The sequence below is a fragment of the Corvus moneduloides genome, chromosome 16, assembly GCF_009650955.1.
Source record: "Corvus moneduloides isolate bCorMon1 chromosome 16, bCorMon1.pri, whole genome shotgun sequence".
NCBI classification, from domain to species: Eukaryota; Metazoa; Chordata; class Aves; order Passeriformes; family Corvidae; genus Corvus; species Corvus moneduloides.
In genome coordinates this window covers 6,126,847-6,145,242 of record NC_045491.1, presented here as the reverse complement: position 1 = coordinate 6,145,242, position 18,396 = coordinate 6,126,847, and the positions used below count along the sequence as shown (strand labels likewise).

The window sequence follows — 18,396 nt, the reverse complement described above, 5'->3', positions numbered from 1 at the left end:
TTTCCGGAATCCAGCTGAATTTACTGTAAGACCATCTTTGCTACTCACCTGCGTGTGTAAATCTCCGGCGTTTATCCAGTGTCTATCCTCTTGCTTCCCGCTCCAGAATCACACTGCAGGCTTGGAGGCCTCAAAGTGCACAGGGCAAGTGCTCCGGAGAGCCAAAGCTGTTTCCTTCTCAGACGGAAACATCCTCTCCCTTCTCCCAGCTGCACTGGATCTGATCCTACCTGCTGATATTTTTAGACAGGAGAAATCTGGAGCTCAGCCAGGTGTCCATGAGCTGTGGGAGCGTTATCAGTGCTCAGGGCTGAGGGAGCAGGGGATGGAGAGGGTCAGCCTTCCCCTGGCAGGAGCAAAGAACTCATCAGCCTCTTGAGCTCTGGCTATAAATAGCTGGGAGGAACGGCATGCTCTGGCCATGGGAAGGGAGGCACTGCTGCTCTGGGTGCCAGCACAGCACCCAGTCCTGCTCAGTGGGGGCCTTATGGAGCAGGGAAGAGGGAAGGGCCAGGGTGCTAACTTCCCAAGGCAGAAAGAGGAATGCACATGTAGTTCCCTCTTTTACATTCATAATCAATGAGTCTGTGAATGTTTCCAAAGGTTTCCTCTCCTGTGCCAATCTACAGAGGATGTGAGTAGTTCCAGCTCACGCTCTAAGCCTGGTTTTGTTTGAACTGAGGCAGCTCTGGAGATCCTCTTGAGAGTCTGCCAGAAGACAATCGTCACACTAACGCTGCTCTTTGGGCCAGCTGAGCTGCCAGGGAGCTTTCTGCTTTACTCTTTGCCCATCTCCTTCACCTTCCCCCAACTTACAGTGAGAGCCCATCAGCCTGGATTGTGCTCCTGTGCTCAGCACAACCTCCAGCTGATGGGGCAGCGATCAGAGCACTCCGAGTGTTTGTGAGGGGGAGAGGACAGGGAGAAATCTCATCTGTGCCTGGGACTGACGTGCTAAGCAGAGGAGAGCTCTGTGTGTGGGAGAGCTGCCCTGGTTTGCATCTGTTTGTTCAGATGGCCCGAGCTTCTGTGTGAGCATGTTCAGTCTTTGGTGGGGACCTGGCTGACCTCTTCCTGGCCAACTTCAGACCAAGAAAATAAAAGCACCCACATGGGACTTGAGGTGGGTTTGGGGTGGTGCTGTCACTTAGACCACCACAGGAAAAACCCTTAGAGAAGAAGCAATCACATGAAAACTGTGTTAGCAATCTCAGAAAACAAAACACCTTTTATTCCTGGGGGGAGTTGCTGTTTCTCTTAGACAGCAACAACTTGGGGTGAGGAAGGCTGGAAGCAGGGCAGTGACGTGAACAAAGCCAGCCCAAGGCAGCCCCAGCCTAATTGTCCTCCCACCGCCAGCGATGAGGGGATGATTCCCCTTTGGACAGTTTTCTGGAGCTCAGTTTCCTCCGCAAGGAGGAAAATTTGTCTCCAAGAACTTTTCGTAGCCCGGTGGTGTCCCTAGCAAAGGGCAGGTCCTTCCGCATAGCAGGCAGTTGTCCTGTAAACATTTCCCACTTAGCCAGGGCATCCACGGTCCTGTCCACTTGAGCCAGTTCCTCCTCAGAGACGTTCCTCTCTAGGGCAGCAATGCACATCTCCAGCCACAGCTCGTAATCCTTGATGGTGTCCGTGGCCTTGGTGTGCCCGGGGAGCCGCGGCTGGCCCTGCGCCTCCGGCAGCAAGCTCGGCTGCTCGTCCTGCTCCAGCTCCGGCCCGATGGACAGGCCCTGGCTGCAGGTGTCGGGGGTCAGCGGCTCGGACAGGGAGGTCACAGCCTCGGAGTCGTTCTCGCAGCACATCCCAGAGTCGGAGCTGAACGGGAGGATGTCCTCTGAGGCAGACAGCTCTGCTGACTCCTGCCTTGGCCACGTGGACAGCACAGTCTGTGTCCAAGAATAGAGCTTCTGTGGTGAGAGGAGAAAGGTTTCATTGTGGAGGATGAGAGACACCAGTTACACCTTTCCCAGTGTTTGCCAGGTAAACCTGTCTATCTTGGGTGGCTCAGCTGCAGCTGCCACGGTCCTCTCTGCCAGATGATGGGTTCAGATTACTCCTGGTGACCCTACAAAGCAGGAGCTTTTCTTTCCCATGTTTTTGGACTGTGGCAGAGCTGCCTCCAGTCAGATGTGGACTTTATCTGCCTTATTACTGAAGATGGTAAGAGAAAACTTCACCAGATCACTCCCTGCTGTGTGAATGTGGTCTTCAGGAGAGGCAAACCAATGCCTCTCCAGAGGAAACTGTGTCATTATAAAAGCTCCTGAGATAGTGGTGAAGAATTGCATTTCATCGTGCTGTTAATGCCTGTGGTAACGTGTGCTTTATTCCCAAGAATAGCTCTTCCCCTCCCGAGCTGAAATGAACAAGTGGGAAGGCTGGCTCCAGGAAAGAATTAATGAAAGGAAAATGTCTGAGACAATTTCCTTTTAAAATATTAAATGCCACAATGAGGCATATGATGGGTTGCTCCTGGCACATTTATTTCTTATGCTTTAGGGAATTAACCACAGTACTCCAGTCATCCCTGGGTAAAAGTGGATCTTGTCTGCCTTGTTTACAGTGTTGGGGGTTTTTTTTGTGTTTTGCAGTTTTTCACACCCCTGTGGCCCCATTTCTTCATCTTTACTTTCTGTAGCTCCCAGTGATCCATTTGCAAAGCCCCCAGTTGCTCAGCAGTGACAGGATTAGCCTGGGCTGTCCCCATGGTGTGCCAGGCACAGAGCTGGGCCTGTCCCTGCCCAGCTCAGGGGGAGCTGCAGTGTTTGAGGAGCAGGCAGGAGATTCCCAGCCCTGCAGAGCTCCCTTCTCTCACAGCACCCTGCTGCTCCCTCCCCCTTCCCTCCTCTATTGCTCTCTCTTCAGGCAAGTGACAGAAAGGATAAAGAGCTCAAATTGAGTGGGTGGGAGAAATCGGCCCTGCTTCTCATTTCAGTCTGAGCATGGAGCCTCGGGGAAGAATTTTGTACAGGAATAAAATGGACTCTTTCAGCTTAGTTAATCCACCCTGCCCCCTCCCTCTGGGGCAAGAAAAATTGTACAGGGACAACTTTTCTCCTGCCTCATCCCACCTCCAGTGGCCCTTCCCTCCCTCTGGGTTTATCCAACAAAGGCAGCTCCAGAAGCTGCAGTGGGAGCTGGGCTGGTGAAAGGGACAGCAAAGCTACTGGAGAGCTGCAAGCAGCCCATGATTTTGTAATGGCTCTAAATTCCCAAGAATAGTGAATCTGGGAAGGAATCCCAATTGCTACTTAGCCCAATTCCCAAGAAGAAAAAAGGCTGTGGAGATGCAGATGTTCCAACAGTACATTTGGCTTATTCAAGGCAGAAAAAGGAGATGATCAACTCAAGATCACTACCTGAATTCCCAGAATCTCTTCAGTCTCTCATCCTTTGGGTGGCTTATTCTTTTGAACTTTGGGTGGTTTGAAGGGCTGCAGCCTCTTATGTTCTCCTGTTTAACCAGGAAGGGATAAGCTCTGTGTGGGTTTTGTTTACCTGCAGGCAAGAGCAGTTGAAGTGGATGTCCACCCCAAGGATGTCACTGGGACCTGCTGTCTCTGTGTGTGTGGCCACTGCAAACTCATCCAGCTACTAAGTGAGGACAGCCTGGGATGCTGCAGAAGCAGCAGGTGGAAATGTGGAAATGTTGATTGTGGTGGGGAAACACCAGGAGAATTAACTTGCTTTCAGTTTTCAAGATGACTCATGCTGGAATAAGCAGCTGGGATGAAAAAATGGAGTGTGTTTCTGAGTGCAACTCGGATAAATAGATTGAGGGGCTCTTTCTGCTGCATAAGGACTGCTTTCCTGCCCCACGTGCTCCTCTGCCCGTAACCATGTCTCAGTTGCAGATTTGAGCAGTGTTACCTGCTGCTGCTGCCAAAGCACAGCTTGGGTCTGGCATTTCCTGCGGTTATTGTGAGTGTCTGAAGCTGTTTTGTGGCAGGTGGGGATCTGTGATAGTTTTCCAAGAGGAAATGTGACTTCAGACTTGCACTTAACGTGCTTGGCAAGTTAACTTTGCTCTCTGTTATTGTCTCGAAATGCTTTCTGCTCTCTTCTGTCGGGTTCCTTAACTATTTAATTCATCTCTGGTATTTATGTCTCCTCTCAACATTATGGCAAAGCCCCTTACAGAGATTATCACAGCTCTCTTACACCAGCTTGTACTATATCTAGCTGAGCTTTGCCTTCTCGAGGAAGCAGATGTGACATTTGGCAAGTGTATCATTCCTTCAGGTTTGTGTTCCCTGTCACCGGAGGATGCTGAGCCAATTACAGTATTTGCTGCAGGTGTAAAGGCAAAAATGTTTCTAAAAAAGCTTAATGCAGGTGGCAGTTCTCTTCTAGAAAGCACTGGCTGGATGCTGACAGGATGGGTGTTTAAATAAATCAGGATTTGTTCCTCTGGTGGTCTGGGCAATTTAGACACCTCTCAGACAGAAGCAGGGATCAAACAGCCAGAGTAAGAGGAGGGTCTGGCAGCACCACAGATAAGTAGGAAAACCACAAAAAATGTGTGTTTCCCCACAGTCTTTGCCATGTTCTGTGTATCTGATTCTGAGCTGAATGAAACTAGAGGCATCCCCTTTCTCATTCTCCTCATATCTTGTTACAAATACAACCCACAGACTTTAAAATAGGCAGCCGTGGAAAATCCTGCCTCTGAACATGATGTGTGTCAGACAGGAATCACAACCAGGGAGAAGATGGGTGCTGAGTGAGAATGGTGACATTATTTCTATTCCACCAACCATTTGGGTACTGAATCCTGCCTTTTAGACAGCAGAGGTAGAAAACCCTTTCAGGAGCTAAGGGTGTTTTAGCACTGTTCCTGATCTGTCTAAACATGTGTGGGTGGGAGAGAAGAGACAAAAGATGAGTCTGGGACCTTCCACTTATTGGCGGTAATAAGTTGGGATCCTTTCTCATAAATTTAAACAGAATAACTGCAGCAAAGTACACAGTTACAATGTCCTCCCTGTTTCCAGCAGCCACAGAGAGGCAAAAATCCTGGGTGGCACAGGAAAGGGCGTAGCTGTGGGAATCCCTGTGCTTGCTGCTGCCCCTGCTTGCAATCTGCCTGCCCTACCCACCTTGTTTGTGGGAGTAGGAAAGTGTGGTTTGACTGTGGCAGTGTTTCTTGGGAAAAGCCAAAAGCCCTGAAGCTTGTGTGAATTGTTTTGTTGGTCAGAGCCCGTGTACAACACCTCTGTGCCTCAGCACCTTGCACTGAGAGCTCCTGAGAGCTCCTGCCTTCACCATGCTGCTGCAGCACCTTCAGTGCTGAGGTTTGGGCTGAGCCACCCTGTCCTCGCCCTGCCCCTGCTCCAGGAGGGCCTGGGGGATGGGGTCTCACCCTGTAGCGCTCGATGAGTTTGAAGCCCACGACGTGCTGCAGCTTCCGCAGGCAGATGGGACACGGCTCCAGGGGCCGCAGCAGGGCCTCGTCCAGGCTCAGGGCGCCCTGCATGATGCACTGCAGCCAGCGGCACGTCCCCAGCCCCATCAGGTGGCAGATCTCATGACAGGTCACCTTTCAGGGAAGCAAAGGTCACAGCAGTGCATGGTCATTCCTGTTTCTGCTGCCCCCTCCTCCTCCTCCTCTGCTGTTCCACGTTCCCTGCTCCCTGACGGTCTAACCAACCTCTTGCCCAGCAATGGCACTCCTCCAGCCTAGGCTTTTCCAAGGTGATAAGAGAACCTGGCTGCCTCTTCCCAGTTCCATGTTTGTGTTGTGGAGAAGGAAGGGTGGGTGTGGGTGAGGCAGATGTGGGAAGCTCTGTAGGCAGCGTGTTTGGAGTTGTGGGGCAATGCTGCTCCTGCTCTTCCCCAAGGACAATGTGGTGTTTGGAGGTTTTTGGTTGTTTCAGGGTTTTTTTAAAGAGGAAAACCAGTCCCACTGGGCCTGAAAAGAGCAACACAGCCTGGGTGAGAAATGTGTAAGAAGCTATTGGCAATAACAGATCTGGGTCCTTCCAGAACAGACTCCATCAGCATTTGTGCCAAAGCAAAAAGACTGAGCTGGAGTCAGCTGGCCAAGCATGACTGACTTGGGAATTGGCAACTGTGGAAAGGCTGAGGATGGAGGATTCCTCTCCTCCTCCCATTGCCACTTAATATCATTTGAAATTACTACAGAAAGAGACCTGAAACTAGAAAATCCTGAGCAAATACCAGGGGAGCAAAGGGAAATGACTTCAAAGGTACTGGTGGGACTGCTCTGTGTGGGCCAGCTTTGGGAGGAACACTGGAAGCAGAGCTGGAATCTGGCAGATGCTGGGATGAGGGAGGACAGCACGCATGAAGAGGATGTGTTGGAGGTGAGGGGGTTTAAGGGCATCTGCATATAATGTGCAAATTTGGCTGAGGTATTATTCTCATCCATTCATGTGCCAGGTCTGGCACAGGGACCCCTCCCCTTGCAGGTGCCAATGTCTGAGGAGGACAGAGTCACCCTTTCCAGCCATCTGTTAGTTACACACAGCTCCACCAGATATTCTGATTAACTTCCAAATACCGTATCAGCCCTGCTGTGCCTGACAAGCAGAATACTCAGGATTACCCAGGCATGAGCCTGGGAGCTGGGCAAAGTTGTTTCAGTGCTGCTCCGTGACATAACCTGCTTTAGTGGAAGGTGTCCCTGCCCATGGCAGGGGTTTGGGACAAGATGGTCTTTCAGGTCCTTCCAACCCAAACCATTCTGTATTGAGGCAAGTCCTGTAGCCTCCCCATAACTGATGCTGTCATTTGCTCCAGTGGCAAGGGGAGTGGGAGTTGTCTATGCAGTGCACTAAAGTGCAAGCTCTCTATGTCTGAATTTGGTGTGGACTTAGCTGTGATTGCCTGTGCTTCTGGGAGTAGTCTCATGGCTGCTTCACTGGGCTGAAGCATGGATTGTGCCCTGGCCTGAAATATTTAACCCTACACAGGAAGAAACAAGGTGCAGGAGATTGCTGGTCCTACCTTACAGCACTGGACCATCTCCTGGGCACTGAACTGCAAGGTCCGGTCTCTGCCCTCCTTGCTGACTTCACACAGCTCTTCCTTCTGTGTGGGTGGGTTCAAGCTGCTACAACCAGCCTGGGGGAAATCCCCAGAAAACCTGGCAAAGCTGCAGACTCCCACTTCTGTGAAGAGAGGGGAGTACAAGTCAGGCATCTGCTCTTTTACAACTGTCTCTCATCTTATGCAGCATGAAAATACAGCTGTGGGAGCAGAGTCCAGCTGGGCACACAGGGTGTGATGAGACCCACTCCCCAAAAGGTTTGTATCACCTCAGTTATCTCTGGTTGGATCAGGAGCCCTGATCCCCCTAATTTTAAATTGGGAAAATCTAGTTCCTCTTATCAGGGGTTGATTAACATGTTAAGGATAAGGTTTGGCTATTCTAGTCTCCCAGGGAAGGCTTTTGGTACAGTGCTGCCTTATTCACACGCTGTGCTAGATCATCATGGGACACCAATCCCACCTTGTCCTGGCAGGAATTTGCTGAATGTGAAGCTCCAGGTCTCACATGGGTAAAGGTCCAGCAGAGTGAGTCCAAGGACACACAGGGCATCCATGGGCTTATTGTTCTTCAGGAAATTCAGGATCCCATCTGGACAAATACAAGAGTGGTGTTAATTTAAATGAAGTATCCCTGGAAGGCACAAAGAGCCGGAATTTCTACTGCTTATGGTGGTGAGGATGTAATCCAAGCCACAGACAGGCAGAGCTGCTGGATTCATCATGGAGAACCATGAACTGAGAGAACCATGGCTGTGTAACCCATCCCTCAAATCAGAGAAGACTTAACTTTGGAAGTGGAGCTGAGCACAGAGTTAAAACAAAGCAGAAATGCAGGTGAATTCAGTACTAACCCATGGAAATGAGCACCTGGGAGCAGAATTCCCCTACAGGCATTTCAGAACTGATCTGGAACAGCCCCAGGGCTGCAGTGCTGGGGCTGTGCTGAGCATGTGCTGCCCATGGTACCCGCAAACAGCTCATTCCAGGTGGATGTTTGCGCAGTGCGAGTTTGGCAGCTGGCAAACCTGTTCCCCTGGGGAGCTGTGTGACACTTGAACCCAAATTTCCTATCATGAAAGGCCTGTGAGTTCCCCCCCTGAACCACCCAGGCCAATAATTTACTTTGGCTCTGGACAAGGGATGGGAGAACTCGGAGTGCACCAAATCAACAGAGCCTTCCCGCAGAGCTGATCCGATCGCTTTGCAGAGCTGGACCTAAACATAATAGCACTGAAAAATACAAACAGCAGAGGAAAAGATGATGAAAGTCACTTTGTTTTTTATTCCTGTTTCCAGCCTCAAAGCTCTGGGCTTTCCATGGGAACAGGATTTCTCCCTTTTCACTCCCTTCCTCATCCCCTCCCTGCTCAGGCAATGAAGGGCTGTGTCAGGCATTTCCTACGGGAGCACTCATGCCCGTGTGCCAGGCTGGTGTGTTTGTGGGCTCCCTGCTGCCAGGTCCTTCCTCACCTGCGTGGAGCTGCACCCTGTCCGAGTCCCGGCTGTGGCGGAAGCAGCAGTGAATGGAAGAGACTGGGATGGAGGGAAGGCACTTCACACGCAGACCCAGGAAGAAAGACTCCACACAGCTCTGGAGGGAATCCAGCAGCGAGAGTCCCGCAGGCCCTTCGATTAAGTCTGAGGAGAGAAGCTCCTTATCAGTCCCTTAAAGCCAGGGTGAACATTAGGGTCTGAAGGGGTTTTGTGGGACTGGCCACAGCTACTGGGGACGGGGCAGGCTGGTTCATTCTGGAGGTAATTGCCTACCTGGGGATGTGGTGGACACCTCTGGGTGGTTATGGATATAGAGGAGAAGAGGGAGCTCTTCCTGAGAGGTTGCTCAAGGCATTAGTACGCTCTCATTAGCAGAGCAGATGTGCTGGAAGGTTGTCTCCTGTTTAAGTTGTGCAGAATTATTAATGTGGGAATGAGTGGCTGTGTTTAATGAACCACCAGAGATAGACCTCCAGAAATGCTGGTTTTTCCAGCCTTGTTTCATGTTTTGAAACACATATATGCATAAATTCATAGCGAGCCTCACCCAGGGGCACACATACCATTTACATGGCAGGTCTACCATCATGGCTTGTGACTCTGGGCCGGGAGCATGTCAGAGCCTTGCCTGGTACACTTTTCTTTGCTATGGCCATTGCCTTTGCCGGTGAGTCCTCAGAGGAGGGTGTTAGCAGCACTCAGCACCACCCACTGCCCCCCCTGTGTCTCTCCAGGCGGCCCAGTGAAGATTCCCCCATTACCTATAGGCTGCAGGTAAATGTGCTTTCGATAGAAGTTCTGCTTCCTCCTCAGCATGGCATGGTAGAAGGTCTCGAAGTCCTCGGGGGCATCGGGGTGGCTGAGCAGCCAGTCGAAGGCCGTGCGGATGAGCAGCGTGCAGAACAGCGTCCGCTGGGGGTTGTAGGCCTCGGACAGGAACAGCTTCTCCGCCCTGGAGAAGGCCTTGGCATAGAGCTCCTGCAGCGCGGGGTTGGTGGAGATGAGCGCATCCTTCAGAGCGCGGGGCCCGAAGCTGAACTCCTGCGCGTGTTTGCACTGCAGCATGGCCGGGGCACCCACGGCGGGCACTGCCTGCGCAAGGGGACACAGCCATCAGCACCCGGCCTCGCCAGGGACGGGCAACCTTCTCACGCTCGGCCCCCAGAGCAGTTTGCTCCAATATCCCAGCTGATGGGAGCTATGGACGCTGTACACTGCCCTGGCCTGGAGCCCTACGTGTCGCGTGGGAGCGGCGGTTGCGGAGTTCTCCACATCCCCTGAGTGTCACTGGCTCAGGGACCCTGTGCCAGCAGATGGTGCTCAAGAATGCATAGCTCCAGAACGTTGCTGGGTGTCTGGAGTAAACCAGATGGCTTGACTCGTTTGGGGGTTTTTTTGGTGCTCTATCCTGAAGCCCCAATAAGATGGGAAAGGCCTCTGAGTGTTGTGCAACTGGTTGCACTGGACCTTGTAGGATGTGGAAAGGTGGTGCTTCTATTTGCTTGGGATAAACCACACTCCTTGGAATAGATCCATGTCAGGAACTAAGAGGTCGATATCGGTCTTCATCTGTCGATCAGAAGCCTAAACTTCTGACTTACCTGACACCAGTGAAAGCAGCTGTTGACTGTTGACAATTTCCTCTAAGAGCTTTTAATCCTAGGTATTATCCCAGGGCATCTGCTGGCTCCCAGTGCTGTTGTCAGGCTGCAGGATTTGGGGAGGTTTGCCCGGCCAAGGTGGGACCTGCTGTGTGAGGCTCACGTGTGCTGGTGGTGCCTCTCTAGCAGGACACGCTCGGGCCCATTGCCATCGTGTCCCTTTGTGAATGGCTTCATGCCACACTGTGTTAGCATCAGCAACGCTGGGGATGATGTCAAGTGGTAAATAAAGAGCAAATGAAAGCCTGCAGCACAAAGAAGCTCATTTGGAGCATCCTGTAAATGTCCTCTCCAGGCTCCTTTCTAAGGCCAGTGTTCTCCAAAGCTGCAGAAGTCAGGCACCTATTTCCCACTGCAGTTTATGCACTTGGGGAGGTGCCAGTAAACACCTTGGGGAGAGGGAAGAAAAAGAGGAAGAAAAGCAGAGCCCCTGTGACTAATCTATGTCTGGATTTTTCCAAAGACACTAATTTTTTGTCAAGCAGAACTGGAGCATTTTGGAGCAGTGCTTTGGGCTTTTTGCCCACCACAGGTAAGTGCTCCACCTGTACACAGCAGAATGAGAAATTCAGGGTATGTATGCACAAAATCACAGGGTTTCTAGGAATGAGTGTTCTCTTCTTCTAGGCAAGTTAATAGTAACTTAAAAGGAGCCAGACAAGCTTTCTGGGTGGATACCAAATGCTTCAGCTGCTGACCATCACTGCTCTAACAGCAGCATTCAATCACAGAAAAAAAAAAAAAAAGAGAAATTAAATATTTTAAGGAGGAACTGGTTAAGTCTATAATTTAAGTAGGTCTGCAGCCTAGTTCTGCCAGGTAAGTGGCATTCAGTGGCCCCTGAGGACATCAATATGATTAAGAAAATTCAATATTTAAAAAAATAGTACCAACATGAGCTGAAGCCTTTCCTCAGTTATGCAGAGGTGGTTTGCACTGTAAGAGGAAAGTGGCAGCCCATTAAAATTAACACTGCATTCCTTCTCATCTAACCCTTGGGAAGAGCTGTGTATGTACTGGTAGTCCTTAAAAGGGCTCATTTTGTGTGATCTTTTTTGTCTCTAAGGGTGTGTAGCCTGGAGAGGGAGTGGGTAAGCAGTTTTCTTTCATTTTTTTGCGAGCTTTGTATTTCACTCATATTAAAGGCTGACAGCAGGTGACACGGGGGATCTGAAGTGTACAAGGGCTCTAATCCAGTGAAAGTTTAGAAAAAAAAAATCTGTGATACTTTCTCAGCTCTTCTTACTGCCAAAAATTGTCCAAATTGCTCCAGCTGGTTTTTACAGGGAGCAGCAAGAGTTTGTGTGAGGTTACTCTGCACTTAGTGACACAAATCTCTACACTTCAGACTTGCTTCCAGATTTGGGAGGACAAAGTGAGAGTCTGACCCCAGCAGGTCATCAGGAGTTTTGCCTTGGATTAGGGTGAAGATTTGCCTTTTCCTAATGGACAAGATTTCATTTGCTCTGCACAGCCTTTAAATAAAAGGATCATTTTCCTGGAGATTGCAGAACTTTCACTGGGAAACTCTTAGCAATATTCAACTCCCCAAGGATGTGATCCCAGGAGCTGCTGCCTGCTTAGTGCTCCCAGAGAAGTTAGGAAAGAGACTTTGCACTTGCTCTAGGTTGAGACCAATCATGTTAAAGGATTTAAATTTTAAAGTTTCTGGAAGCATGAGCTGCCTTCATTAATGTTCCGGGCAACAACTGGAGTGTCGGTCTGGGGAGGAGCAGCTGGTTAAAATGTATGGATTTTTCTCTGCTAAATGGGAAGCAGTAAAGAGTGGATGTATGTGACAGCAAATACAATGAGTGCACAGTCTTGTAGTAAGTGTTCCCCCCGGGGTCCCTCATGGAATATAGTGCGAGCCCAAAGCTATGGGATATACATTGTTTCCCAAGGCTTCCTAAAAGGGGACATTCACCCAGCTCCAGACATTCCCAGCTGTGACCATGGGTGTTTTGTGATGTTCACCATGCCCAAGGATGCCCATGACGACGCTTTAGTGGTTCAAAAGCTCAGGGATTCATTTGTAGGAATTCAGTCTCCAGTGACATGTGCCTCATTGTCCTGGAGAGTCTGGCTTTGCTTCCAACAGAACAGCAGCAACCCATTACACTCTCCAAATCCAGGACAATTACTTCTCTTCAGTAAGCTTTTCTAAAATATTTCATTTGAGAAAATTAATGCTTCAGAAAAATTTTATGGACCAACTTTAGTGGTCGAAAAAAGCAGCTCTTTTACAACATTAGCCATAGTAGATGTTATTTGTCTTGGTCTAATATATGGATATGGTGTTTCATTAACTGAAGCAGAGCAACAGGGCTTTACAATTTTTAGCTCTTGTGCTGAGGGTGCCTGGTGTAACTCCCTGGGGCAGTGCCTCAGGAGGAAATGGCACTTTGGCTTGGATAGTTTCTTTCCCGACTCAGTTTTTAAGATGCCAGGGTGCAGATGAAGAAGCGGAAGCACCAATGCATCCTTCTGCCCTTCAGGTATTTCAGAAGATGTCTTGCCTTTAAAGAAGCTAATTTGGCCCCTTGTTCAGTGACAAGCTGTAGGACCTGACCAGCAAGTCCTGGGAAGGAGAAACTAACTCTTTTTGTTTAAAAATCTAATAATTTGTAGTTGCACTTGAGAAATGCTTTAAGCAAGATAATAATGTAGAGATCTGCTGCAACTGGAGGCACTCTCCACGTCCACTTCCATGCCATTCTCTACCTTACTATTAGGAAAACATCCTCTTCCCAGTACACATTTTGTCATTCCATCTCACAGCCATTTACTAACACTGTAATTTTTCCTAAACAAGGAGCACCTGTGTTGGACCGTAAGAAGTCCATGAAGGTTGGACCTGATGATCTTGGAGGTCTTTTCCAACCTCAGTGGTTCCATGATACAAAGGAGCAATGTCCCTGTGTGTGGGATGGAACATGTGCTTGTGCTCCAGCACCTGCAGGCTCCAGGGGCAGGGAAGGAGCCTGTGCTGGGAATCTCATCCAGTTCAGGGAGACCCTCCTCTTTTTTTCTGTTATTTGCATATTTCATATTGTCCATCATCACATCTACGCAGTGCAGAGGAGACACAAAGAACCCAAAGGTTTTGGCACTGGGCTCTTTGTGTGCTCCTGGCAGCAGCCTTTTCCAGTGGTTGTTGTTGTAGGACCCCAGTTGTGGCCTTTCTGCTTGTGGCGCTCCACACGGCAAGAGCTCCAATACATTCTCTGTCTCTGGCTTTCAGCACCTCTCAGAGGTTTCAGATCAGATTGGGCACATTACACAAATCTGTTTACTATGACATCTGACAGATTTTATTTTCATGGGGAGTGCTTTCACAAGAAATGTCCCAAAATCCAGGCTCAGCACGTGTCACCCGAGCAGTCTGTACACTCCCTTTCCCACAGTAACCTGTTAATGTGCTTCATGTGTAATTCAGGTTACTCATAAATTATTCTCTTTGCAAATCAGACACATATAAATTATTCTCTGTAATTGGAAATTACCTATGAATTATTCTGTTTGTAATTCATAGATATGTCATTTATTCTCTAATATATTGACACTGCTTTCTTGGATAGATATGCCTGGGGCTATCAGGGTGATTCTCAAAGGCCAAGGCAATATCATACAGTGTGAGTTCATTTGGGATATTCTGACAAGACAGGGATGGTCTTGTGTGCAGAAATTCCATGTTGTACAGAAAGGGCACTCAGTGCATAATGGATTTATTTGGTACTGTATAGAATTTGACCCTAACATTGCAGAGATTGTATTTTTTTTAATTTATTTTTTAAGCTGATCATTCTAAAGTTATTTATTTTATAAGCCAATTTGTAAGTAATTTCTGACTGTCCCATAGGCACTGCAGGTTGCAGATGCACAGGAGATTCCCTCTGTTCCCTTCCCCTCTCAGCTCTTGTGAAGTAATTGGAGGCAAACTGACTTAACCCGGTTCTTTGGATGTCAGAGGGACATTAGCAGGGTCTCTTAACGCTGATTAATTACGTTTGTTAGGTGCTGTACTGTAAACAAGCAGTGATAGTGCAGAAAATTCATTGCCAGTCAACAGAAATGAAAAGCCCAGAGCAAACATAACGAGCGATAACTAATTATCAACACATGCCCCAGTTGCTTAATAGCTCTTTCTCTGAGATTTGCACTTAGTGTCTGCTACTGATGCTCCAGGATCAGCCTCTCCTTCCCAGTGCTTCCCCATATTGCACCAACAACAGCCTGAAAGCAATTTTCTCAATTTATTTGTTGACGTGTATAGAAAGAGATTTTTCTTGACTGAGAAGCTCTGCTCCAAACAAAATTCTCACTGGTCCAGCTCCTTCCTCGAGGAGCTCGACACAGCCCCTCACACGGAGCCAGGCTTTGCCTGCCGAGTAGGCTCAGCTTCTGGGGTCACGCCAAATCTGTTTGGCCAGGTTCAGACCTGAAGTGCAAGTATTTTGAGATACCCAGCAGTTTTCAGAATCAATCCCCTCTGCTCACAGAGAAAATCCACTCTGGACCTGCTCAGCCCTCTACTTGTGGAGCTGTGGCATCCTCTGTTCGCTTGGCATTAAAGGGCCACAAAGCACTGAGTCAGATCTGTGTGTGTTCCAGCCCATAAACTCAGATAAAGCCTTCTGGCCTCACATAGTGCCAGATCCCAATAATATTTGTGTGCCGTGTCTCTAGAATATGTCTGTGGCTCAGAAACAGATGGTCTCGAGAAGAGTCATTCCTGGTGCTGTGGAAACCTTCAGGGATTCACGTGTGCATTTACCAGGAGGGGAATCTGCCTGTCCTATTGGAAATGTGATTGATGTGTTACTGCTGCAAGGCTCAGTCCTGGAAGTTTGTCCTCCCAGGAATCTGCCTCATTAATTAACTTGGACTGCGGGACGAGTTAGATGGACAGCTCAACAATATGCAAAAAAGGTTTGCAAGGTGAAAGACAAGATTTGTAAAGGTCATTAAATACTTAAGATGGAGGCAGGTGCTTCCATCTGTCCTTATTTAAATATTCTTATTTAAGTGTTCTTAAGTATTTAAGAACACATACACATCCACTTTGCCCTTGATTTTGTTTTATGTTAAAGCCTGCTCTCCCACTACACTGTGCTTCATTTTAATATGTACTGAGGACATACATTATCCCTTGTTTCAGCCTTCTCTTCTACGGATTTTATTTATTCTATGCTCGTACAAAGCGCTACCCTATTTTTCAGTGCCTGCTATTCGAGGCTCTCTAAGTGTCACACAAACATTCATGAACTTCTCTGTACTACCCTTTAGAAAGTAAGCTGGCAGTATGTGCCTTTCCCCCTCCTCCCCCTCATCACCCGTTTATTCACCATTTTCATTGTTTTCTCTGTTCATTTTAGTCTGGTTTAACTGCCTGTGATGCTTCTCCCATGCACACATGTGATGAAGGGCTGGCTGTGTTCTCCTTCCCTGGCTCTGACACGAAATAATCCTCCACAATCTGTGTGTGCGTGCTGTGCACTTGCTAACCAAAGACCCGAAAGCACCGAGCAGCATCTATCAGAGCTGTGCAACAAACGTAGCACTGCAGAGATACCCGAGCTCTAATCACTCACAGCTCCAGGCACTTTGCTCTTCATCATACTTGTCTAGACAGACTAAATGGTCTCTGCGAGACAACCCCAGTGTTAGCCAGGAAAGCGGCTGCGTTTTCCATACGGATGAACTCCCAAACAGGTATAGCTAAGGGTGGGTATTCCCTGGAGCACGGGCGTTATAAAAGTGGCTCATCCCGCGGTATAAAGGCACGCGGTGCCTCCTCCTCCCAAAACATCAAGTGCTTTTTAAATGGTGCCGCCAGGTCGGGGATGTTTGTGGGCATTTTATAGCCAAGGAGAAGGAGGGGGATCCAAGGTATTACTACAGCCAGTATGTCTAGGGGGGACAAAGAGCCCAAATCCACGATTTCGTAGGGGCCGGCTGTACCCTGATGTGCCAGCTCTGCCAGCCGGAGGGTTGCTGCGTACGAGGCGTGCTCTGGAAGGGCTGCAGAAGCAGGTGCTGCTCCTGGGACACCTGGACACCCCCGGCCCCGCTGATGTGGAAAAGGGGCTGTTGATGCTGGTCCCCGGTGCGGGAATCCCACGGGTGGGCGTGCAGAGAGGGAACAAGTCCCCCAGCACTCTGGGACCGTGCACCAAGCGCGAAGACCGAGCTCAGCCGCCCGGCACCGCAAACCCCCGGCAGGGTGCACCAAGAGTGCCCGGGCAGGACCCCTGGAGCCCGTGGGGATGATGCCCGGAGCGCAGTCCCTAATCCCCGGCTGGAGATGCCCCAAGCGCGGTCACCAGCCGCCGGAGGGGGGATGCCCTAAACGTGACCCGCCGCCACCGGGGGAGGATGCCCCGAGCACGGCCACCATCACCCGGGGAGCGATGCCGTCGCCGGGAAAGGGCTGCCCATCTCCCTGAACCCGGCCACACTGACCCGCGGAGCGGTGCCCGTCACCCCGGGGGCGATGCCCATCACCCGGCAGATGCCCCAGCCCCCCGGGGGGTCCCGCCGCACGCCGGGGCCGCTCGGACCCCCCTTCCCGCCTGGCCGTGCTCTACCCCGATGAGGCGACCCCGCGAACCCTCTGACCTGCCCGGGGGGACAGGACAAGACTCACCGCCCGCCGGGCCGGGACTGCGGAGGCCGGGAGGAGCGGCAGGGCCGGGGCACCCGGCTCGGGGCTGGCGAGGCGGAGCGGAGCCCGGCAGCGGCGGCGGCGGCGGCAGGAGGAGCAGCAGGAGGAGGAGGAGGAGGAAAAGGGGGAGCAAAGGGGGGCTCGGCCCCGGCGCCGGGAGCCCGCGGGATTCGCCGAGCGGCCGCCCAGAGCCGCCTCCTGCCGGGGCGCGGGGCAACCGCCGGGGAGCGCCCGCGGAGCCGGGCTGAGGGAGCGGCCGGGCCCGGAGGGGACTCGGGGCCGGGAGGGGACACGGTGCGGAGGGGACACGGGGTGCGGGGGAGCAGGACGGGCTCGGCCGCTGGCGTCTGGGAGGGGAGCGGGAGCGCAGGCAGCCCTTGTTTTGGGAAGCGCGTTCCCAAAAGAACCCGGGGCTGAGCAGCGCGTCAGTGCCGCGGGGTGGAAACCCTTTAATCTGTGCTCTAATGAGAGCTGGGCGAGGAGCGGGTGTCTGGGGTCTGGTTGTGCCGGTGGCTGGTGCCATCCCCGCCCTGCGAGCCGTATTTGCAATTCTCCTGATGCCTCGCTCACGGCATCGCTCCCACATGACCTGGATGCATTTTTGTGTCCCACAATGTCCTTTAATTCGGGAATATTATCTGTTCTTGGAAAGGTTGATTACATTAAAGGAGTGGATCTCTGTTCCCGTTTCTTCATGGCTTCATTTTTTCTGCCTTTCAGGTTTTGATCCTCTTCAGTGCTTTGATCCCTCATTTCTGCCATCCCTGGATGGGAGGAAAAAGGAATACCCTGCCTGGGACTCAAGCGTGTCCCTAAGTGACATAAACTGAAATTAGGAAAAAAAAATATATTTTACAACCTCAGGAGCTGTAGTGGTCCTGGAAGCCCGAATGCCATCTGCAGGTCCAGCACAACCACGGGCCTTGCAAGGGCCAGCAGAATGTCCTGCCAGAGCCGCGGTGGCCATGGGAGTGGGCAGATGACCACGTGCCGTGCTGCAGGATTAGCAAGCACCGGGATGAGACCATCACTGCTGCAGCCTGCGTGCCCGGAGCCTGCATCGCTCTGGAGGCACTGGCAGCATCGCTGGTGAAAAATTGCCCTAATTTGTGCTCTCCTAATCAGACCAAGGCAGGTGTACGGAGTACGGCATGGGGGAAAACCCGGACCGGACATTTCCCGGAGTACGGAATGGGGGAAAACCCGGACTGGAGTTTTCCCGGAGTACGGAATGGGGGGAAACCCGGACGGGATTTTTTTCTGGAGTACGGAATGGGTGAAAAACTCGGACTGGATTTTTCACGGAGTACGGAATGGGGGAAAACCCGGACTGGATTTTTTTTCAGAATATGGAATGGGGAAAACCCGGATTGGATTTTTCAGTGACTCCTGAAGTGGGACTGCTTGTGTTAAGGTGCAAATGAAACTGGTGGGGAGCAGGATGGTTCCTTGATCTGCTCAAGTTTTCTGTTTGTTGTTGATACAATCAGAACTCCAGGGTTTTGCAGCCTGTCTTGTCACAGGTTTTTTTTATAAATACAGGGACAGGCACATGCAGTT

At 50.6% G+C, this 18,396-nt stretch overlaps 1 protein-coding gene across 2 annotated transcripts; it reads right to left on the bottom strand.

Annotated features, from left to right (window-relative positions):
* Nucleotides 1-1,201: 1,201 nt before the first annotated feature.
* On the bottom strand, nucleotides 1,202-17,064 carry AMZ1 (archaelysin family metallopeptidase 1). Of its 2 annotated transcripts, none has more exons than XM_032126248.1 (7): nucleotides 16,819-17,064; nucleotides 9,270-9,600; nucleotides 8,485-8,652; nucleotides 7,475-7,603; nucleotides 6,970-7,133; nucleotides 5,363-5,539; nucleotides 1,202-1,907 (listed from the first exon to the last, which is right to left on the bottom strand). In XM_032126248.1, exons 2-7 carry the CDS (start codon nucleotides 9,571-9,573, stop codon nucleotides 1,338-1,340), a joined length of 1,512 nt encoding a protein of 503 aa, XP_031982139.1. In that variant the 5' UTR covers nucleotides 9,574-9,600; nucleotides 16,819-17,064; the 3' UTR covers nucleotides 1,202-1,337. The 2 variants fall into 2 exon arrangements, with proteins under 2 accessions (XP_031982139.1, XP_031982138.1); XM_032126247.1 differs by lacking the exon at nucleotides 16,819-17,064 and adding an exon at nucleotides 10,110-16,684.
* Nucleotides 17,065-18,396: the final 1,332 nt, after the last annotated feature.

Excerpts from the sequence above, each read along its gene's own strand:
- AMZ1 (XM_032126248.1), bottom strand. The coding sequence starts at position 9,573 with ATGCTGCAGTGCAAACACGCGCAGGAGTTCAGCTTCGGGCCCCGCGCT. Across the intron at positions 7,604-8,484 it reads CAGGGTGCAGCTCCACGCAG|ATGGGATCCTGAATTTCCTG; the intron begins GTGAGGAAGGAC and ends GTATTTGTCCAG. Across the intron at positions 7,134-7,474 it reads CAAATTCCTGCCAGGACAAG|AAGTGGGAGTCTGCAGCTTT; the intron begins GTGGGATTGGTG and ends CTCTCTTCACAG.